The sequence below is a fragment of the Dendrobates tinctorius genome, unplaced genomic scaffold (assembly GCF_039654945.1).
Source record: "Dendrobates tinctorius isolate UK_male_01 unplaced genomic scaffold, ASM3965494v1 ptg000060l, whole genome shotgun sequence".
NCBI classification, from domain to species: domain Eukaryota; kingdom Metazoa; phylum Chordata; class Amphibia; order Anura; family Dendrobatidae; genus Dendrobates; species Dendrobates tinctorius.
Window position 1 is genome coordinate 67,341,899 of NW_027361728.1, and position 24,344 is coordinate 67,366,242.

Consider the following 24,344-nt stretch of genomic DNA (forward strand, 5'->3'; position numbering starts at 1 on the left):
ACTCGGCCTCCCCCCATGTATAGGCCGCACTCGGCCTCCCCCCCCCCCCATGTATAGGCCGCACTCGGCCTCCCCCCCCCATGTATAGGCCGCACTCGGCCTCCCCCCATGTATAGGCCGCACCCCGCTTTTCCCCCATGTATAGGCCGTATTCGGCCTCCCCCCATATATAGGCCGCACTCGGCCTCCCCCCATATATAGGCCGCACTCGGCCTCCCCCCATATATAGGCCGCACTCGGCCTCCCCCCATGTATAGGCCGCACTCGGCCTCCCCCCATGTATAGGCCGCACTCGGCCTCCCCCCATATATATGTGAAAATGAGGATGAGTGACCTCATGGAGATCAACATCCAACACTGCGGAGACACCATCACATGTTTCTCAACGCAGTGATCTAGAGCAATGCCCCCATCCCTTATGGGAAATATGCAAAAACATGCAAAACACAAGCTGCGGAGACACCATCACGTGTTTCTCAACGCAAGCAATGACTAGCCAGGTCTTTCCCCGGGAAGGAACAACCACGGGAAGGGCAGTCTCCAATGAAGGAAACCACCTATGCCAAAACATGGTATCCATCCACAGACAGCTGTTTCGGGGTATTACCCCTCATCAGTGTGGAGTAGGAAACTGGCTCATTTTCACAGTCTTTTACTAGGCATTGCTCCTACTAGCCAGTTTCCTACTCCACACTGATGAGGGGCAATACCCCGAAACAGCTGTCTGTGGATGGATACCATGTTTTGGCATAGGTGGTTTCCTTCATTGGAGACTGCCCTTCCCGTGGTTGTTCCTTCCCGGGGAAAGACCTGGCTAGTCATTGCTTGCGTTGAGAAACACGTGATGGTGTCTCCGCAGCTTGTGTTTTGCATGTTTTTGCATATTTCCCATAAGGGATGGGGGCATTGCTCTAGATCACTGCGTTGAGAAACATGTGATGGTGTCTCCGCAGTGTTGGATGTTGATCTCCATGAGGTCACTCATCCTCATTTTCACAGTCTTTTACTAGGCATTGCTCCTACTAGCCAGTTTCCTACTCCACACTGATGAGGGGCAATACCCCGAAACAGCTGTCTGTGGATGGATACCATGTTTTGGCATAGGTGGTTTCCTTCATTGGAGACTGCCCTTCCCGTGGTTGTTCCTTCCCGGGGAAAGACCTGGCTAGTCATTGCTTGCGTTGAGAAACACGTGATGGTGTCTCCGCAGCTTGTGTTTTGCATGTTTTTGCATATTTCCCATAAGGGATGGGGGCATTGCTCTAGATCACTGCGTTGAGAAACATGTGATGGTGTCTCCGCAGTGTTGGATGTTGATCTCCATGAGGTCACTCATCCTCATTTTCACAGTCTTTTACTAGGCATTGCTCCTACTAGCCAGTTTCCTACTCCACACTGATGAGGGGCAATACCCCGAAACAGCTGTCTGTGGATGGATACCATGTTTTGGCATAGGTGGTTTCCTTCATTGGAGACTGCCCTTCCCGTGGTTGTTCCTTCCCGGGGAAAGACCTGGCTAGTCATTGCTTGCGTTGAGAAACACGTGATGGTGTCTCCGCAGCTTGTGTTTTGCATGTCCCCCCATATATAGGCTGCACTCGGCCACCCCCCATGTATATGCCGCACTCGGCCTCCCGCCCATGTATAGGCCGCACTCGGCCTCCCCCCATGTATAGGCCGCACTCGGCCTCCCCCCCATGTATAGGCCGCACTCGGCCTCCCCCCCATGTATAGGCCGCACCCCGCTTTTCCCCCATCTATAGGCCGTATTCGGCCTCCCCCCATATATAGGCCGCACTCGGCCTCCCCCCATATATAGGCTGCACTCGGCCACCCCCCATGTATATGCCGCACTCGGCCTCCTCTCATGTATATGCAGTGTCTTTGCATGCTATGTGATGTATACAGAATATAGTATATAATATGGTGCTATGTATATAGTGCAGAGATGTTTATATCGTATGGTGCTGTGTATATATTATATAGTGAGGAATACACACTATATACACTGGCACAACTCAACAGTATATACTATATACATAGCTCCACACTACTGCATATGCTTTAGCATAGTATACTGTATCGTGTGAAGCTGTGTATATAATTGTTTTTACCATATATTGTGGAAGTATATATGCTGTCTATACCTCTCCTGTCCTTTTATACTTGTGTAATTTTAAATATCTGCATTATTCTGTACATATACAGTGCACAATACCACTTCTCCTGCCCTGTACATATGCACTGGATAGGTTATAAGTTTCCAATCGCTGGTGATGCGACTACTGGGACCCCCATGATCCAAGGAAAGAAAGAGCAAAATTGAAATGGAGCTGTGGTTGATCATACCAAATGGCGTGCCATTCACATATGGCTCTTCAAATAACTCCTTAAAGAGAGTTTAGAGGAGCACAACAAAGTACAGCAAAAATTCACTGTTCGGGGATGGGGAGTTCTATAGTATGTGGGCTGGTGAGGTTTGTGTGGCAGGGCTTCTTTTTTTGTCCCAGTCCAACCCTGCACAACAGTAAAATACTGTATATGCGATTGCCCTTAATAAGGGAAAATTAATAATCTGGATAATGTAAAAAAAAAATACATGCACAGAGCAAAAAGGCCCCGTTATAGTAGTGGGCAATGTACGGTATGTATAAGAGTTTAGATAGAATAAATATACAGTAAGCTCTCAAGACAATTCTGCCAATATATAACCTAAGTAAAGTCACGAAAAGAAAATGATGGTGACCATTAGATGTGGCATAAGTAAAAATCATGGAAAAAACAGAAAGCAGAGCAAACAGGCGACGTTCACAAGTCCAGTAATCATCACATAGAACGAATCCAGCAGTAATCAGTTGCCAAAATAGTAGTGCACACAACTTTTCTATGGCTGAAAAAAAAAAAACTGGATTTCAACTGGATCCGCTTTCTCCATTGAAGTCTATGGAAAACTGATCCGGTAATTACACTGCTCCAAATACTCAGCAGGAGACTCTCACATCTCTTCCCGGATTTCATCACCATGAAGGAGGAAGAGAAAACATATATCCTGCTGGGGGAAGAAGAGAGAGCAGTGGAGATAGCAGCGCAATATGTGAGCGAATGTCATAGAATGCGAGAAAGGGAACTATGATATGCCATGGACTTCTATAGCCCCACCCTGGATCTGCCCCATCCCCCCCCATCCACCTTCCCTATGCCATGGACTTCTATAGCCCCATCCTGGATCTGCCCCCATCCACCTTTCCTACAGCCCCTACCCAACACTCCTACAGTCCCTATCCCCATTCCCTTTTGTACACTTGCTTTGGCAAAACTAATGAGTATTTAGTATTGCCAATAAAGCTTATTTGAATTTGAATTAGGCATTCATTTTTATATAATTTGAAAAGGATCCGTTTTTTGCTTACTGGATATGGAAAAAAATATGCTGCCAGAAAAAGCTACGGCAAAACGAGCGTTGGGGTGCAGGGGAACAATCAAACCACCTTCATTGTCTGCCACTCTTCAGTGCTTGCTGTTATAGCTCCATAGTCTAGGTAATATGTTTTTACTTCATACAGTTGTGGCCAAAAGTATTGACACCCCTGCAATTCTGTCAGATAATACTCACAAAACTCCAAAAATGGGCCAGACAAAAGTATTGGCACCCTCAGCCTAATACTTGGTTGCACAACCTTTAGCCAAAATAACTGCGACCAACCGCTTCCGGTAACCATCAATGAGTTTCTTACAATGCTCCGCTGGAATTTTAGACCATTCTTCTTTGGCAAACTGCTCCAGGTCCCTGATATTTGAAGGGTGCCTTCTCCAAACTGCCATTTTTAGATCTCTCCACAGGTGTTCTATGGGATTCAGGTCTGGACTCGTTGCTGGCCACCTTAGAAGCCTCCAGTGCTTTCTCTCAAACCATTTTCTAGTGCTTTTTGAAGTGTGTTTTAGGTCATTGTCCTGCTGGAAGACCCATGACATCTGAGGGAGACCCAGCTTTCTCACACTGGGCCCTACATTATGCTACAAAATTTGTTGGTAGTCTTCAGACTTCATAATGCCATGCACACGGTCAAGCAGTCCTGTGCCAGAGGCAGCAAAGCAAGCCCCAAAACATCAGGGAACCTCCACCATGTTTGACTGTAGGGACCGTGTTCTTTTCTTTGAATGCCTCTTTTTTTCTCCTGTAAACTCTATGTTGATGCCTTTGCCCAAAAAGCTCTACTTTTGTCTCATCTGACCAGAGAACATTCTTCCAAAACGTTTTAGGCTTTTTCAGGTAAGTTTTGGCAAACTCCAGCATGGCTTTTTTATGTCTCGGGGTAAGAAGTGAGGTCTTTCTGGGTCTCCTACCATACAGTCCCTTTTCATTCAGACGCCGACGGATAGTACGTTTGACACTGTTGTACCCTTGGACTGTAGGGCAACTTGATCTTGTTTGGATGTTAGTCGAGGTTCTTTATCCAACATCTGCACAATCTTGCGTTGAAATCTCTTGTCAATTTTTCTTTTCCGTCCACATCTAGGGAGGTTAGCCACAGTGCCGTGGGCTTTAAACTTCTTGATGACACTGCGCACGGTAGACACAGGAACATTCAGGTCTTTGGAGATGGACTTGTAGCCTTGAGATTGCTCATGCTTCCTCATAATTTGGTTTCTCAAGTCCTCAGACAGTTCTTTGGTCTTCTTTCTTTTCTCCATGCTCAATGTGGTACACACAAGGACACAGGACAGAGGTTGAGTCAACTTTAATCCATGTCAACTGGCTGCAAGTGTGATTTAGTTATTGCCAACACCTGTTAGGTGCCACAGGTAAGTTACAGGTGCTGTTAATTACACAAATTAGAGAAGCATCACATGATTTTTTGAACAGTGCCAATACTTTTGTCCACCCTCTTTTTTTATGTTTGGTGTGGAATTATATCCAATTTGGCTTTAGGACAATTCTTTTTGTGTTTTTTCATTTAAGACAAATTAAATGAAAATAATACCAAAATTTGTGTTTGCAATCATTTTCAGGTAGAAACTGAGTATTATCTGACAGAATCGCAGGGGTGTCAATACTTTTGGCCACAACTGTATGTAACGCGGCATCTAGTCATGTTTACCTCTGCTCAGATTGAAACTTTGACATGGTTATAGTCATTAAAAGATGCCTTTGGCACTCTGTCACAGTATTAATTCTCTGTACCATATAAAAGCTATTTGCTTCCCTACAAGAGCAATATCTTAACGTGAATATTGTATTTGCATTTTTTACTATGGAAATAATTCTTGCTTGATTTGGAGCTACCTATATGCACTAGCACTTTACCAAAGGTGTAGGTCTTTTCATTGGTCCCCCTTCTGACTATTTTTGTATATTTGTGTCTTGTGTTCCTTATTTTAACTATCAATAAACATTATATTTTAATTTGATATTTTGGTTCTTTCCGCTCAGCCTGCTGTTTAATTACAGCTTGGCTGCCTGTGATTCTATTATTCTGAAGTGCCATCTTGTGATCTTGGGTAGTATATAGGACGGTTTTTTGGTGTAACCTTGGACATGTGAACTGTCAAGTAATCATCCATTTGAAACTGATCTAGATAGCAAAAAATGGATCTCTTTTCCGTAGACTTTAATGTTAAAAAAGCAGATTCACTTGAAATTACGGTAGTTTTTTTTTTTTTTTTTTTAGCTGGGCTAACTTTTTTTCAACAGATTTCTGAAGCTGGATCCATTTCAAATGGATGATTACTATACATGTGAACTTAGCCTAACAAAGTGGCTTCCTCCAGGGTAATGTACTAATTCTCAAAAAATGTCCATTATATACCGTAAATAAATTATATGGATAATAATAGCAGAGTACAGAGAACAGCATCTGTATTGCTTGGGTGTGGAATAAAGCTTGCTGTAGGGCCCAGGGAGGGATAATTCATGAACATGAATCAATAAAGTTGGTTCAAACTAAATCCATCAATGATTGCGCATGCTATGACGTCAATACTGAATAGAATTTACTAAGGCGATGACACGCGTGTGCAAAGGCGATTCCAAGCAATGACTAAGAACATCCACACAAGTACCGTACAGCACACGTGTCTAACAGGCATACATGCGCTGTATTAAAGCGGACATAAAACATATGTGCAGGCACAAAAACACACAAATACTAGGCAATTTAGTAGGGAAAAAAAATCAAAACGCGAACAGTAGATTATAATGAAACATCTTAAGAATAAATTGGAGAGCTGTGACAGTTGTGTTTAGCCACAAAGAGCAAAGTCTAATGAGAGTTGAATAACTCAGTATCAAACAAAAGACTACCAGGTAGAGAAGAAATATAAATATGGAGGCTTAGTTGAGAAAATAAAATAATAAATGTTTAGGATATCACAATGTTTAAAATATATGTAAAAAATACCAATGTTTTAAGAAATATATGGGGCAGACATATTGGAGAAACAGATAAAGAGAAAATACAGATTTAGACAATGTAGTACAGTTTTACGATTCACTATGTCTCTTTTCTCATGTTCAGGCATTGCTGGACCTTAGGTATCCATGGTCACGACCACTGATCTAGTGACAGTTAATAAGCTAGTTGCTAGTGGGCGTAACCATGGTTACCTAAGGTCCTGCAATGCCTGCACATGAAAAGAGACATGGTGACTCAGAAAATCTACACTACATTTGTAATTGGAGGTATTTGCTAATATAATTATTACACCTACTTCATATTGGGATAGGGTCTCGGAGATGGGAATACCCCTTTAACAGTAAGAAAACCATAGAAATAAAGTGCAGGTTCTCTCTCTATCAGTGGCCTGGTTCATTATCACTATTGTATATGGATACTCTGTTTCCTCTCATACTCAATGGCTATAGTGACAAAGGTGAGTGATCACACCGTAATTGTTCCAACTGAACAAACGCTATCCAAAAGCCCCATCAATGCATATGACTCATGAATCGCTTGCACAGGACCCAATTCTATTGGACAGAATACAATACAAAAATTAGCTCTTTTTCTGACAAATTCATCAAGATCAATTTCAATATGCATCATGTACCATCACATTTCTCACGCAGTTACCTGGAATTTTTCCCAACATTAAAGTCTAATTGCAAAGTTTTAAACAGATTGAGCCATGTGCTTCACAAAAGGGATTCCGGTTGAGACAACCCCACTAACTTGGAATGCCTCAAGACATGTAAGATAGATAAAGCCCGTGACAATAGACTGCCTTCCAGTCTTCCCCTTACCAAGTTATTTCCCTCACTAGACAGTTTCTCGATAATTTTATTTTTTTTTCACTGGTGGTCTCACTGGCTTATCAATCTGTACTTTATAATCATTCCACCAATGTGGTACTAGAAATCAAGTTCTCCAGACACTGACTTCTTGGTGATCCCGAGATATACAGAAGTCAATCAGAGGAGGCTGAAGTGTAGAGGAAGGCTAGAGCAGCAGTCTAAACCAATCATGAGACACAGGTGTGTCTCAGACTACCTCCAACTCCCAGTAAATACTGAAGCCTGTAGCTACATTACAGCCCTGCACTTATACAGGTGTCATAAAAGGAAACCAAGGACCAAGCACCAAATGACATGCATAGCAGATCATCATCACCTATCGGCACAGATTTTCATTCTATTTTTGAGCTCATGATTGGGTCGCTGATTTGGGGGAAAAAAATCCAATAATACAACTTTATATGTAAATTGCCACTACAGATGTGTAGGATGAGCAGAATTACCTTTCACTTTGACAGGTGTTCTCCGGTATATTAATGCCCAACGATTGCACAACAAAAAGTAACACAATTATACACTGTATGTGTTCGAACAATCAAGTCTGATCAGCCAAAGGTTAATGTGTCATATGTGAACTTCTTACCACTGACAGCTGACTCCATGTGGACCTCAGGGGTTTATACAGAACTACAATGCGATCCTCTTTAGGCTCTCTGCCATCTGCTTCCTCATCGGAGTCAATATCTAGAGCCTTCTCCTTGTAGTTTTGATACAGGACGGCATTTTCTGAAAATAAATATGGAGGCCATATATAAATAAGTGGCACGCGTTCTTTAGGCTATACAGAAAAAAAACGTCCAAACAAACATCAATACAGGGAAGTTTGGGAATTCAGCAGCATGTACCATCTGTTTCCCATCTTCTTGTGTATCAATATGAAAGCCTTTATGGAAACTTCCCTGGCTCAGTGCCAAGATTAAAATAGCATTCAGCGGCAATAAGTGTACACTGATGATAAACTTGCAGGGACATTGTATTAATAATGTATGGCTTTGGTGGGGGAGATGACATCTGGATTAGTACTTACAAATGAAGATAAAACTCATACTAAAAGTCCGCAATACAACAAAGGTACAGTTGTGGCCAAAAGTATTGACACCCCTGCAATTCTGTCAGATAATACTCAGTTTCTTCCTGAAAATGATTGCAAACACAAATTCTTTGGTATTATTATCTTCATTTAATTTGTCTTAAATGAAAAAACACAAAAGAGAATGAAGCAAAAAGCAAAACATTGATCATTTCACACAAAACTACAAAAATGGGCCAGACAAAGTATTGGCACCCTCAGCCTAATACTTGGTAGACCAACCTTTAGCCAAAATAACTGCGACCAACCGCTTCCGGTAGCCATCAATGAGTTTCTTACAATGCTCTGCTGGAATTTTAGACCATTCTTCTTTGGCAAACTGCTCCAGGTCCCTGATATTTGAAGGGTGCTTTCTCCAAACTGCCATTTTTAGATCTCACCACAGGTGTTCTATGGGATTCAGGTCTGGACTCATTGCTGGCCACCTTAGAAGTCTCCAGTGCTTTCTCTCAAACCATTTTCTAGTGTTTTTTGAAGTGTGTTTTGGGTCATTGTCCTGCTGGAAGACCCATGACCTCTGAGGGAGACCCAGCTTTCTCACACTGGGCCCTACATTATGCTGCAAAATTTGTTGGTAGTCTTCAGACTTCATAATGCCATGCACACGGTCAAGCAGTCCAGTGCCAGAGGCAGCAAAGCAACCTCAAAACATCAGGGAACTTCCGCCATGTTTGACTGTAGGGACCGTGTTCTTTTCTTCGAATGCCTCTTTTTTTCTCCTGTAAACTCTATGTTGATGCCTTTGCCCAAAAAGCTCTACTTTTGTCTCTTCCGACCAGAGAACATTCTTCCAAAACGTTTTCGACTTTTTCAGGTAAGTTTTGGCAAACTCCAGCATGGCTTTTTTATGTCTCAGGGTAAGAAGTGGGGTCTTCCTGGGTCTCCTACCATACAGTCCCTTTTCATTAAGACGCCAACGGATACTACGGTTGACACTGTTGTACCCTAGGACTGCAGGGCAGCTTGAACTTGCTTGGATGTTAGTCAAGGTTCTTTATCCAACATCCGCACAATCTTGCGTTGAAATCTCTTGTCAATTTTTTTTTTCCGTCCACATCTAGGGAGGTTAGTCACAGTGCCATGGGCTTTAAACTTCTTGATGACACTGCGCACGGTAGACACAGGAACATTCAGGTCTTTGGAGATGGACTTGTAGCCTTGAGATTGCTCATGCTTCCTCACAATTTGGTTTCTCAAGTCCTCAGACAGTTCTTTGGTCTTCTTTCTTTTCTCCTTGCTCAATGTGGTACACACAGGGACACAGGACAGGGGTTGAGTCAACTTTAATCCATGTCAACTGGCTGCAAGTGTGATTTAGTTATTGCCAACACCTGTTAGGTGCCACAGGTAAGTTACAGGTGCTGTTAATTACACAAATTAGAGAAGCATCACATGATTTTTCAAACAGTGCCAATACTTTTGTCCACCCTCCTTTTTATGTTTGGTGTGGAATTATAACCAATTTGGCTTTAGGACAATTATTTTTGTGTTTTTTAATTTAAGACAAATTAAATGAAGATAATAATACCAAAGAATTTGTGTTTGCAATCATTTTCAGGAGGAAACTGAGTATTATCTGACAGAATTGCAGGGGTGTCAATACTTTTGGCCACAACTGTACATGAGCAGGAACACATTTAGGATTCATTGTATATAATTAACAGGGTAAGGCACGAGACGATACTAAAAAATACCTGGTACAAAAACCATAACAATCTATACAACAGCAGAGCAAAGGCGGATATTTAAAGAGGCCTGGACTATATTTAGGTGAGGAAATTAACACAGTTTGGGGGAATCCAAGTCCCAGCACCCCTGATGATCAACTGACTGAAAGGGCCGCAAGTCCCCATCTATTCACCAAGCACAACTATTACTAAAAGTACAGGCTGCTATACAGTGTATGCCACATTTTCCAACTTGTTGAGGAATACAGGTAATGTTAATGGCAGCATGGTAGCTCAGTAGTTAGCACTGTAGCCTTGCAGCGCTGGGGTCCTTGGGTTCAAATCCCACCAAAGACAACATCTGCAAGGAGTTTGTATATTCTCCCCTTTTTTGTGCGAGTTTTCTCTGACACTAAAGACATACTGATAGGGAATCTAGATTACGAGCCTCAATGGGATCAGTGAGTAGGTCCGTAAAGAGCCATGGAATTAACCCTTTAACGACCGCCGATACGCCTTTTAATGGCAGCAGTTAAGGGTACTTATTCCTCAGTGCCGATTTTTAATGGCGATGAGGAATAAGTGTACAGCGCCCCCCCAGCATCGCAAAATCTCCGGGGTCTCGGCTATCGGGCGTAGTTGAGACCCCAGAGAACATGATTCAAGTCGATTTTTACCGTCCCCAGTGTTGCGATCGCCGTTATTCACCAAATAACAGCGACCGCAAGAAAGAAAAAAAAAAGTCTGGTTTTGAGAACTCTGGGACCCTACTTTCATGAACGTGAAGCTGGACCCCCAGACATTTATTATTTATCATCTATCCTGTGGATAAGTGATATATGTTGTTTATAAGACGTCCATTAATGTCGAAGTGAGAACTGTTGCCGAAAAGCTGGGTCTTTCTCATACAGAAATGTGCAATCCATGTATGTTATGAATGAGTCACCATAGGAGGCAAAAACAGAAATACTAGCTAAGTCCAGAAAACCAGAGAAGTTGGCAGCTATTGGATTGCAGCCCCCAACATATAATGATGGTGAAGCAAGATGAAAAAACACTGACACAGATAGAAAGATAGGCTGAGCAAATGATGGGGCCCAAGCTAACTAGATAGGACAGGATAGAAAAGCTGCTGTCTGTAATCTGCCAAAACCCTAGCAAAACAAGAGCCAACAGCTGATAGGGAAAAAAGCCCTGAAGACGCTAGGCTTCAAAAAGACTATATCAGTACTCAGGTATTTTCTGAAGACAGAGCAAAAAGGAATTCAGCTCACCCCAGCAGGGAATGGCAGAAATCAAGGAAAACAATGCAAAACAAAACCAAAACACAAATGCAAAAAGTAGAGCAGAAAACTTAGCTTTTGAGGAGCAGGAATCAGACTGGTCTCCTAGAATCCCTCAGAGAGATCACCAGCAAGGCAGAAGGGCGTCGGCTTCCTTATATCCAGTCAGTAATTCCAGTCACCCAGTCATCATCATCCTGCCCAGGTGCTTGGTAATCAGCCTCACTACCTTCCTTCACCAGAAGAGGGAGTTCATCAGACCTCAATGGTGAAGGGGAAAATGAACTCACAACAGTACCTCCCCCCTGAGGAGGGGTCACCGAACCCTCATCCACGCCACCAGGGCGATCAGGGTGAGCCCGATGAAAGGCACGCACCAATCTTTTGGCATGAATATCAGAGGCAGAGACCCAGGAATTATCCTTCTGACCATAACCCTTCCACTTAACCAAGTACTAGAGTCTCCGTCTAGCCAGACGGGAATCCAGTATCTTCTCTACCTCATATTCCATGTTACCTTCAACCAATACAGGGTCCGGAGGTGCCACCCCAGGAACTACTGGTTCAACAAACCTCTTCAACAAGGACTTATGAAACACATTATAGATTTTAAATGTAACAGGAAGAGCCAAACGAAAAGAGACCGGATTAATAATCTCCAAAATCTTGTAAGGTCCAATAAATCTAGGTTTAAACTTAGGAGAAGCCACCTTCATAGCGATATTTTTTGATGATAACCAAACCATATCACCAACCTTAAACTGGGGAACAATGGTCCTATGTCAGCTGGAAAACAGCTGGGCCTTTTCCTGGGAGAGAGATAACTTATCCACCACTTGGTCCCAGATCTGGTGCATTCTCCCACCACAGTGTCAACACCTGGGCAGGCAGAAGGCTCCACCTGCCCTGAAGAAAATCGAGGATGAAACCCAAAGTTACAAAAAAAACGTGACATCAAAGTGGCAGAACTAGCTCTGTTACTTAAAGCAAATTCGGCCAAGGGCAAAAATGAAACCCAATCATCCTGATCAGCAGAAATAAAACATCTCAAATACGACTCCAAGGTCTGGTTTGTGCTCTCCGTCTGCCCATTGGTCTGAGGGTGAAAAGCAGAGGAGAAGGACAACTGAATTCCCAGCTTGGAACAGAAAGTCCTCCAAAATCTAGACACAAACTGAACTCCTCTGTCAGATACAATGTTCTCAGGAATCCCGTGCAAGTGAACCACCTGTTGCAAAAACAGGGGCACCAACTCAGAGGAAGATGGCAACTTAGGGAGTGGTACAAGATGAACCATCTTAGAGAACCTATCACAAATCACCCAAATAACAGTCATTCTCTGAGAGACAGGCATATCAGAGATGAAATCCATTGAAATATGGGTCCATGGCCTCCTGGGAACCGGCAAAGGCATCAACAACCCACTAGAGCGAGAACAAGGTTTAGACCGGGAGCAAGTCCCACAGGACTGCACAAAATTCCTGACATCACGAGACAAGGCGCGCCACCAAAAAGACCGACTCACCAGATCTCTAGTACCAAAAATACCTGGATGACCAGCCAATGCAGAGCAATGAACTTCAGACATCACTCTCTTCTTCCACTGGTCAGGAACATACAACTTTCCACTGGGACAACGCTCAGGTTTGTCCTCCTGGAACTCTTCCAGAGCACGTCTCAAATCGGGCGAGATGGCAGAAAGAACTACCCATTCGCCTAAGATAGTAGCAGGCTTGGTCACCACAGGAGAATCAGCAAAGAAGCTCCTAGAGAGGGAGTCTGCCTTGACATTCTTAGTGCCAGGAAGAAAAGAGACCACAAAATCAAAAGGTGTAAAAAACAAGGCCCACCTAGCCTGTCTAGGGTTCAAGCGTTTGGCCGACTCCAGGTAAATCAAATTCTTGTGGTCAGTGAGGACCACGACTTGATGTTTAGCTCCCTCCAACCAATGTCTCCACTCCTCAAATGCCCATTTCATGGCTAACAGTTCCCGATTCCCCACATCATAGTTACGTTCAGATGGAGAGAACTTTCGGGAAAAGAAAGCACAGGGATTCATTTAAATGTTACAGGATCCTTTTGGGACAAAACAGCTCCTGCACCAATCTCAGAAGCGTCCACCTCTACCTGGAACGGGAATGAGACATCAGGTTGCCGCAAAACCGGGGCAGAAGTGAATCTTCGCTTCAGCTCCTGAAAGGAAGAAACAGCCTCCGGAGACCAATTCAACACATCAGCACCCTTCTTAGTCAGATCAGTCAATGGCTTGGCAATACTAGAAAATTTTGCTATAAATTTCCGATAAAAATTAGCAAAACCCAAAAACTTCTGGAGGGCCTTCAAAGAAGTGGGCTGAACCCAATCATAAATAGCCTGTACCTTGGCCGGGTCCAGTTCAATAGTTGACGGAGACGAAATAAATCCCAAAAAAGAATTCCTCTGTACCCCAAAAAGGCATTTTGATCCTTTGACATACAGGGAATTCTCCCTCAAGATCCGGAACACAGTCCGAACATGTTCCACATGAGAATCCCAATTCTTGGACAAGATCAAAATATCATCCAGATAGATAATCAAAAATTTATCCACAAAGTCTCGGAAAATATCGTTCATGAAGCACTGGAAGACAGAAGGGGCATTAGTGAGCCCAAAAGGCATCACCAGGTACTCAAAATGTCCCTCTGGAGTATTAAACGCCGTCTTCCATTCATCCACATGCTTAATGCGGATAAGATTATACGCCCCCCTGAGGTCAAGCTTGGTAAACCAGCAAGCACCTTTAACTCTGGAGAATAGATCCGAAATCAGGGGTAACAGATACTGATATTTAATAGTAATTTTGCTGAGGGCACGATAATCAATACAAGGCCTTAATGAACCATCCTTTTTGGCCACGAAAAAAAACCCAGCACCTAAGGTTGAAGAGGATGGTCTAATATGACCCTTCTCCAATGCCTCCTTAATATAGGATCGCATAGCCTCGTGCTCGGGTACAGATAAATTGAAGAGCCGACCCTTGGGAAATTTACACCCCGGGCTCAGTTCAATTGCACAGTCATAACTCCTATGAGGAGGCAAAGATGCAGACTCATTCTCACTAAATACATCATAAAAATCCGCCAAATAGTCAGGAACATCATGCAACTGAGGAGAGGTGGAAAAAACCAGAGCCTCACTAAGGGCACACCGACAACCACAACTCACCACAGACACAGATTTCCAATCCAAAACTGGATTATGAATTTGCAACCAGGGAAACCCCAGAACAATGGTATCATGCAAATTATGCAACACCAAAAATCTGCAATTTTCTTGATGGTCTGGGGCGACCCGCATTACCACCTGGGTCCAAAACTGAGGTTTATTTTTCGCCAAAGGAGTAGCATCAATCCCCCTCAAAGGGATAGGCGTCCGCAGAGGTGTCATAGGAAATCCACAACGTTTAGCAAAATCCAAGTCCATCATGTTCAGGGCTGCTCCCGAATCCACAAAAGCCTTGGCGGAAAATGTGGACAGGGAGCAGATCAGAGTAATTGCCAGAAGAAACTTAGGTTGAACACCACCCACAGAAACGTGTGTGCAAAACGGTTCTCTCGTTTAGGACAGACAGAAATAATATGCGAGGCATCTCCACAAAAAAAAACAAAACACAGCTTATTACGCCTTCTGAACTCCTGACGTTGCTCCCTGGACAAAACTCTATCACATTGCATAGGTTCAGACATTTGTTCAACAGGTGGCAACACCTCTCGTGCAGTCCCGAGTTCACGTAAACGCCGATCAACCTGAATGGCTAATGACATAGAATCGTCAAGACCAGAGGGAACAGGAAATCCCACCATAGTATCTTTTACGGCTTCAGACAAATCCTCCCGAAAGAGAGCTGCCAAGGCAATATCATTCAAGGTAGTAAGGAGCGCCCACTTTCGGAATTTTTGACAGTACAATTCTGCAGAATCTCGACCCTGGCTCAATGCCAACAGGGTCTTTTCAGCCTGATCAATAGCATTGGGTTCGTCATACAACAACCCCAAGGCTTGAAAAAATGCGTTCACATTAGTCAGAATAGGATCATCTGGTTTCAAAGAAAACGCCCAATCCTGGGGATCGCCACGCAGCAAAGAGATGACAAATTTTAACCTGCTGCGCCGAGCTCCCTGACGAGTTAGGCTTCAAGGCAAAAATTTAGACCGATCCCCAAAAAACACATCAGGAGTAGGGATCTTTGGTTCAGCAGCATGTGAATGAGCAAGGTAGGCGGAAATTCCCTGCACTTCCGCAGCAAGCTGCTCCACACGATCAGACAATTGCTTTATCTCCATTGAGAGAAAAAAAAATTCCCCCTACGGCCTCAGAGATATAGAGGAAAAAATATACACACTTTTTTTTTTTTTTTTTTACAATTCTTTCCTGCTGTTGAGTACCCTAGGATCTGCGGTATGGCTGGTCATTCTGTTATGAATGAGTCACCGTAGGAGGCAAAAACAGAAATACTAGCTAAGTCCAGAAAACCAGAGAAGTTGGCAGCTATCGGATTGCAGACCCCTGAACCTATCAACAACAACTAGCAGTAGCCGTGGGGGGTTCCTACGGTGCCCTAGACCCCTCGATCACAGCCGGAGAACTGCCTAGCCTAAAGACAGAAAGGGAAATCTAAACTGCCCCAGAGCAGACCCCAAAGCAATAGGCAGCCCCCAACATATAATGACGGTGAAGCAAGATGAAAAAACACTCACACAGATAGAAAGATAGGCTGGGCAAATGATGGGGCCCAAGCTAACTAGATAGGACAGGATAGAAAAGCTGCTGTCTGTAATCTGCCAAAACCCTATCAAACCAAGAGCCAATAGCTGATAGGGAAAAAAGCCCTGAAGACGCTAGGCTTCAAAAAGACTATATCAGTACTCAGGTATTTTCTGAAGACAGAGCAAAAAGGAATTCAGCTCACCCCAGCAGGGAATGGCAGAAATCAATGCAAAACAAAACCAAAACACAAATGCAAAAAGTAGAGCAGAAAACTTAGCTTTTGAGGAGCAGGAATCAGACTGGTCTCCTAGAATCCCTCAGAGAGATCACCAGCAAGGCAGAAGGGCGTCGGCTGCCTTATATCCAGTCAGTAATTCCCGTCACCCAGTCATCATCATCCTGCCCAGGTGCTTGGTAATCAGCCTCACTACCTTCCTTCACCAGAAGAGCGAGTTCATCAGACCTCAATGGTGAAGGGGAAAATGAACTCACAACACATGTACTACTGGTTGTCCATTTCTTCAGATGGTTGTAACACAAGGCCACATGCACACGTTGTGTATTTGGTCAGTATTTTACCTCAGTATTTGTAAATCAAAACCAGGAGTGGAGCAATCAGAGGAAACCGATAATTGAAACGCGTCACCACTTCTGTATTTATCACCCATTCCTGAGGTAAAAAACTGACCAAATACTCAATGTGTGAAGGTGGCCTAACAGTATGCATCCCCATTAGTACCAGAAATCAAATATCACCAGGGCTTTTAAGAATTGGAACCCTCATCTATATTTTAGCGTTAAAATGATTAAAAATCTCTTTTTCTATAATCAATGTGTTTCTCTATGTAACTTGGTAATATATTAGGCATCATGAGCAGTTTCTTTGCTATTCCCTTACCCAGGCTCACAATTATTAAATTACCGCTCTTTTATGTTACATTCTTTGTAGTGGGCCTCATGTACCAAACAGGTTAAAAAAAAAAGTTGTGTTGTTGCCAAAGGAACCACTTTTGGCCATTTTCTGAGATGTGCTGGAAAAATGAAACAGGGATTGTTTTTTTTCTTGTAGGTAAAAGACCACTTTTACCTCAGTGTAGTGGAAGACTAGCACATTATACAACCGATTTATTAATTAACGGAGCAGTATGAAGTCATTAGAGAAAATCACGAACAGCACAGAGCCGCGCTTACATGTGCACTGAACAGAAACAAAACCATTGTGACAAATTGGACTGTCACTTTTTTGTACTTTACTCTTTGGGCAAGCGGCCAATATCTAGACAGCACACATTCCCAGCAGTGTTCGCATGGCAGCAATGAAAGCCTAGCAACCACCGAGAAAACACCATGGCAGGCTGTGCTGGATTACATATGGCGTCTGTTTGCCATTTCCCTGAAACAGAAAGCAGGCGATATCATGTCACAACTGACTACAAGTAACAGAAGTAAAAGCGGTGTCACTGCATACAGTAACAATATCTACAACATGAGACAATACAAAGATTATAATCTCTTAAGGTGACAGTACCACTTTCTCTGGATTATTACAGTATTGTATATTGTGGATCTGACAAATCTACCCCGCGACAAAAGCTGCATTGTATCTTCATGTAGTCTTAAAAAGTAGCCACTGATAGCAACCATTCATTAAACACAGTGAAATCAGATGCCTCTCTCAAACACCACAGTCCCACATTTTAGAAACCGTGATGGCCTCTCTCTTCTGTAGGCGACTTGTCGTCAAAAAACTAAATAAGAAATGGCCCTGCCATATCCTTTAGTTGTAAAAGGTTTAGCTTATCCTCACGGTAAAGACCCTTTCACATGTCCGATTTTCTCATACGTGTTCTATATCCGTTATTCTGGGATAGAACATGTAGCCATTGGGCAGTTCACATGACCATTTTGCTTTTTTTTTGCAGATACTTTGTCTGTGGGCCATGTTTCTGTTTTTGGCTTTCTTAATAAAGTATGATATACTGTGATTTTGCTATAAGGACTAGAGTCATTTATTACATTATATTTGATGGTAATTATAGGATTAAATGTGGTGTCTAGGTACCCCCCAATAGTTGAAGTTAATTATTTCTAGCATGGGCTTAGTTTTCAAGTTTTTGCTATTATCTAAAAACCCAGCCTAGCCTATTATCCAAGAACCCAGCCTACCCTACTAAAGTCCCCGTCATACTAAGCGATCTCGCTAGCGAGATCGCTGATTTTGTGACACATCAGCGATCTCGCCAGCGAGATCGCCGTGTGTGACGGGGATCAGCGACCAGCCCCCCTGCAGGTTATCGCTGATCGTGCTCGAGCCGCCTGGGACGTTTTTCGATCGCTGGTCTCCCGCTGCCCAGTGCGCATTGCTGCGTGTGGCAGCAAGAGACCAGCGATCAGAGACACTGGACGCTGGTTGCTAATGTAAACGTCGGGTATCCAGGAGCCGCGGCTCCTGGATACCCGTTGTTTACCTTGGAAACCGGCGTACACGCTGGTTTCCAAGGTAAACGTCGGGTATCCAGGAGTCGCACGGCTCCTAGATACCTGATGTTTACCTTGGAAACCAGCGTGTACGCCGGTATCCAAGGTAAACAGCGGGTATCCAGGAGTCGTGCGGCTCCTGGATACCCGACATTTACATTAGAAACCAGCGTCGCTGGCCCTGATCGCTGGGGCTCTCTATGCGACAGCTCACCAGCGATCAACCTAACGATGTCCCAGCGATCCCATCATGTCGGATAGTTGGTGGGATCGCTGGGACATCGTTTAGTGTGACAGGGCCTTAACTAAAATCACAGCCTACCCTATCTAAGAACCCAGCCTACCCTACTATCTAAGAACTCAGCATACCCTACTAAGAACCCAGCCTACCCTATTATCTAAGAACCCAGCCTAAACTACTATCTAAAAACCCAGCCTACACTACTAACTAAAAACCAGCCTACCCTATCTAAGAACCTAGCCTACTCTATCTAAGAACCCAGCCTACCCTACTAAGGACCCAGCCTACCCTATTATCTAAGAACCCAGCCTAAACTACTATCTAAGAACCCAGCCAACACTACTATCTAAAAACCCAGCCAACACTACTCTCTAAAAACACAGCATAGCCTACTATCTAAGAACCCAGCCTAGCCTATTATCTAAGAACCCAGCCTAGCTTATTATCTAAGAACCCAGCCTTGCCTACTATCTAAGAACCCAGCCTACCCTACTATCTAAGAACCCAGCCTACCCTACTATCTAAAAACCCAGCCTACCCTACTATCTAAAAACTCAGCCTACCCTACTATCTAAAAACCCAGCCTACCCTACTATCTAAAAACCCAGCCTACCCTACTATCTAAAAACCCAGCCTACCCTACTATCTAAAAACCCAGCCTACGCTATCTAAGAACCCAGCCTACGCTATCTAAGAACCCAGCCTACTCTATGTAAGAACCCAGCCTACTCTATGTAAGAACTCAGCCTACCCTACTAAGAACCCAGCCTACCCTATTATCTAATAACCCAGCCTAAACTACTATCTAAGAACCCAGCCTAGCCTACTATCTAAGAACCTAGCCTAGCCTACTATATAAGAACCTAGCTTAGCATACTATCTAAGAACCCAGCCTAACCTACTATCTAACACACTGACCAAACATGATGAAAATGTGATCTAAACCACTAATGCAAAATAACTAATTTTTCAAGTACAAAAGAAAAAAAAATGAATGTGTGAAACTAACATGTAAAGACAAGAGGCAACCCTAAAAATCTTGCATTGGTGTTTGCATCACAAGAGGATCCATTATGCCTGATCCTTGTTTCTTGTGACAGCCGATGATGGCCTGAGATTGTACCTTACAGAGTTAATGGTTGGTACATTCTGGCAAAAATATCAGGATCTGCTGAATATTATCTAATTTATATAGGCAGAGCAGCAAGAGTTATCGAGCTTAGCATGTAGTACAACGTAAAGCATGGTTCACACTGACATCATGGCTTCTGTCTACAGCAAAGAAAGTTATCAAATGACTAGATATGATGGCAAAAATAGCTATGCACTATTCAGAAACCCCAACCATTTCCCAGATACAGACAAAACCTCAAATTCAGAGTATGTAGGGTTTGGCTGTTAGTAGACCTACAACTCATTCAACAAGAAGACCAAGGTAACTTAAAGGAAGCAGAACAGAATTCTTTGGAAAATGGTTTGGCTTATGAATGTTTTTTCACATTACAGATTTGTCCACGGCAAAATAATCACTTATCCAGCAAAAATATTACAAGTGGGATGAAATTGCAAAAATGTGCAATTCCACAATAGTTTTTTGGGCTTTTTATTTACCATGCTCACTATTTATTTATTTTATTTTAATCATTTACACTATATCGTACAACTAACCGGTCAATATGATTCCCCAGGTCAACATGAATATGCAGTACCAAACATGTATAGGTTTGGTTTTTTTAAGTGGTGAAAAAAATTCAGAAGTTTGCATGAAAGAACGTGGCTCCTGTGAATGCTGGCTACTGGCTGGCGTTCACAGGAGTATATTAATGACAGGTACGGGGGTCATCAGCAGGACCCCGGCTGTCATCACAACCCAACGGCGCCTTGTGCTTCTGGCCGGTGAGTTTTAAATCCTGTTGTCAGTGTGTGAGCCTGGATCAAAGGCAGGGACACAAAATATGATGTACATATACATCATATGTCGGGAAGTGGTTAAAGAAGCACTCCCATCAAAGTTTTTATCTTCTTAATATATTGCAATCATTATATTATATAGCTGTGTTCTTACAATTGCTCATTTTGCCTTTCTACCCATTTAATTCTTCTCTTTTCTCTGCTCTATGAAGAAACAGGAAGTCTCTTTTCCTTGCATTTATCATTTCCCTCCTGACCCAGCCTTAGACGATTGCAGTGACTGATGACATACAGGGAAAATTAACCTCCTGTTTCTACATAGAGCTCAGAAGGATTCAGGTTGTCAGTTTTTAATCACATGATGTGAAAGACTTAATGGAAAACAGAAGAAAAAGCTGGGTAGAAAGGCAAAATGAGTAATTGTAAGTGCACAGTGCTGTATAATATGATGACTGCAATATATTAACAATTTTGATTGGAGGAGTGCTTCTTTAAGTTATAATATGCAAGGAAGATATTGTCTGAATAGGGAACAGGATAGAGGTTACCTCAAGACCAGTTATCATTAGAGCTGGGCACCTACTCTGTCCAAGATCTGATAATTATAGATATGGCTTATAGGGAATCTGGCATTATCTGGTGCCGTTAATACAGATGTTTGGCTATTTAAATATGTCAGGGCTCGGACAATACCTGACTTTTTTCTACATCCAGTAACAGGAGCGGTAACACAGGACCTTGTCTCGTCTATGTGAGTCTTCTCAGTGTCTGCCAGGTGGTTTCACAATTATGAAGGATCTAAGTGTATCAGCTCGGGCACTGAACAAAATGTTCCACAGTGCACTGTCTAACGGCACAACAAGCACTCACACAATATGGACTGAAGCTAAAACAAAACTAAAGAAGGGAAGGAATGTCTCCCCACGTGTAACTACCATTGGAGGCACCAACTCTGCCTGCACAGGAACAACACAAACTGAAAAGATATGTTCTCTATGCAAGCTAATAAAACGCTCACAATATTTCCCATTAATATTATCCAGGAGACTTTTTACATTCCCTAATAAACACTATATACTTAGTTCTTGAGGTCCATCCATGAATATGTTAGGAAGGAAGAGGGTAACCACAGCAAAGCTTCTCGTTTCTTGGGAGGCAGGCATCTTTAACCACCAGTCTGCAAATATTGTGCACCACTACCACAGTGAATATATCGGAGTATCTCCAGCAATGGAGTTAAAGGGAACCTGTCAGCAGGATTGTGCACAGTAGCCTATAGGCACTGTCAGGTTGGCGCGGTTATACTGATTACAATGATACCTTGGTCGATCAATTCCATCTTGTGGTTGTTCTTTAATCTTTATTTTCAGTTTTGTGTTAAGGAGATTCTCATGCCCTAAGATGGGGTTAATGTATGTGGTGCACTGATTAGATATTCATAATGCAGACTGCTGACAGGTCACTGATCCCTCACTGACCTGCCCCCTAGTTTACATAATGAATATTTGTATATACCGTACTTAAAAAAAAATTAAAAAAAACGCTTCTGCAGACAGACGCCGGCTGTGGCACCTGCTCTGCAGCAAAATGGCATGGTTTGTGTGCCAATAATACCTTTTATTCAGGTTATTCAGCTAGGGGGAAAAAAAACAATTTGAAAATGGCACCTGCGCAGTATCTACTATCGGTGTAGCTGTGTTCCGATAGCTGCTACTGCACATGAGCCTGCGGCGCCATCTTACTGGAGAAGAAAAAAAATTCCTCCTCCAAGATGGCGTCACCCGCGGCTGGGCAGTAGCAGCTCGGAGATCGCAAAAGACACAAATTGATGCCCTTTCAGAGGTTTATTTTTTAGAGATAGGTAAATATTTTTATTCTTCTGGTCAGCACAGTGAAATATTTGTTGATTCTCTTCGAGGCTCATTCTCTGTTTTGGCTCACTCTCCGAGTGATGTGGCACAGTACTCACTTACAAACTTACAGATCAGTAAGCACACCCTGTGCACTGGGTTAATGCAGATCAATTAGTTGGTAACGTTATGTTGTCCACACACATTACCTTTGCCATCTAATCCTGATTTATGCACTAAAAGATAGGTTACTTTCATGTAGATGTAAATTCAGGAGCGAGGAGACACAGAACTGGCCCCTGGAGGAAGACGGTTCCGTTTCTGTACCCCAGCTGTCATACGTAGCTCTTCATGCTGCAAGCAACTGATGTTCCATTAATTCATCCCTTCAACATACCTTCCCCATCGAATGTTCCTTGTCCTCGTAGAATTTTGCGCTTTAGAAAACAAGAAAAAAATAAGATAGGAATAAATACGAGTATTACAGTACTGTAAATCGGACTATTGAAAACAGAGCGATAACCAGCTATTTATGAGTAATCACAGTAACACATAGTAGAGTTGAGCGACTTTGGTCGGATCGGGTTTCATGAAACAAAATTTGTTTCAGATGAAACTGGTCCGACTAGGGCAAAAAAAGTCGGAGTTTTGTCCGAAACCCGACCCCAATGCAAGTCAATGGGGAATAAAAGTCGGCATTGAGCGGATGAATGTCATATAATGCTCAATACCGACTTTTATTTCCCTTTGACTTGCATTGGGGTCGGGTTTCGGACGAAACTCCGACTTTTTTTTGCCCTAGTCGGACCAGTTTCATGACTTTCACACAATATACTACATAGCCTCCAGACTGTGGCCCTCTGAGGATGCGCAGACATCTCTATCAGGGCACAATGGGAGTTGTAGTTTTGCAAGAGGTTGGGGACAACTGGTGTAAAACAAAAAATATGAATGGTGGACATGCAGGCTCCAATCAGTGATTTACAGTGAAGGGACACTGAAACAACTGATGTATGATGCCACTATTTTTGTTCTTAAACAGGTGGTCCTCTACAGTGTGTAATGCACCCATAAGTTTAAACCTTTTAAATAAGGATTTTTGTAAATATCTTATGATGTCATATGTGTTTGTGAGTGGCGCCACTGATAGGCGCTCAGTCCTGATAATGTGACCCTGGCTGCAGCCGCCGCTTACATCCGCTGATGTCACGTCACCTTCGGGATTCCCTTGCATCATCGAGACATGACCCAGTCACATGCACCCTCCCTGATTGACTGTGCTGGGGGTGGTGTTTCGCCATACTTCAAAGCCCAGTATCCAGCTTTTTCCTCTCTCCTCTGCTTTCATTGGCTGCAAACACGCAATGGATACTGGGCTGTGACGTGCTGGGAAACACCACCCACAGACCAGTCAATCAGAGCGAGGCATGCAATTGGGTCACGCTTCGATGATGCAAGGGAGTCCCAAAGTTGACATAACATCAACAAATGTCAGTGGCGGCAACAGGCGGGGGGGGGGTCACGTGATAGAGACTGAGCGAAAAGCGGTAGAGCTGCTCACAGGCACATATGGCAACATATGACGTGACGTCACCACTCATTACTGAGTCTGCGCCGGCTGCTTCCATTCATTCGCCAGTAGTTTACAGTCAGAGCGGCTGATTAGCAGCACTCCGCCTGTAAACTGATTAACCCACCGAGATGAATTACGCCGTGGGACGTGACTGATCGCCGCACAGGTAATGCAAAATTGTTGATTTATTATTTTATACCTTTTTTTTTTTACA

At 43.2% G+C, this 24,344-nt stretch overlaps 1 protein-coding gene across 2 annotated transcripts in view; it reads right to left on the reverse strand.

Moving 5' to 3' along the window:
• ARHGEF26 (Rho guanine nucleotide exchange factor 26) overlaps positions 1-24,344 on the reverse strand; it is a 213,379-nt gene that overhangs the window by 180,652 nt on the left and 8,383 nt on the right. For both annotated transcript variants that reach the window (XM_073579025.1, XM_073579026.1), the window contains exons 3-4: positions 22,955-22,994; positions 7,875-8,017 (exon numbers count right to left, since the gene is read on the reverse strand). In XM_073579025.1, the coding sequence (XP_073435126.1) occupies positions 7,875-8,017; positions 22,955-22,994 (183 nt within the window). The remainder of the gene's footprint in view (positions 1-7,874; positions 8,018-22,954; positions 22,995-24,344) is intronic.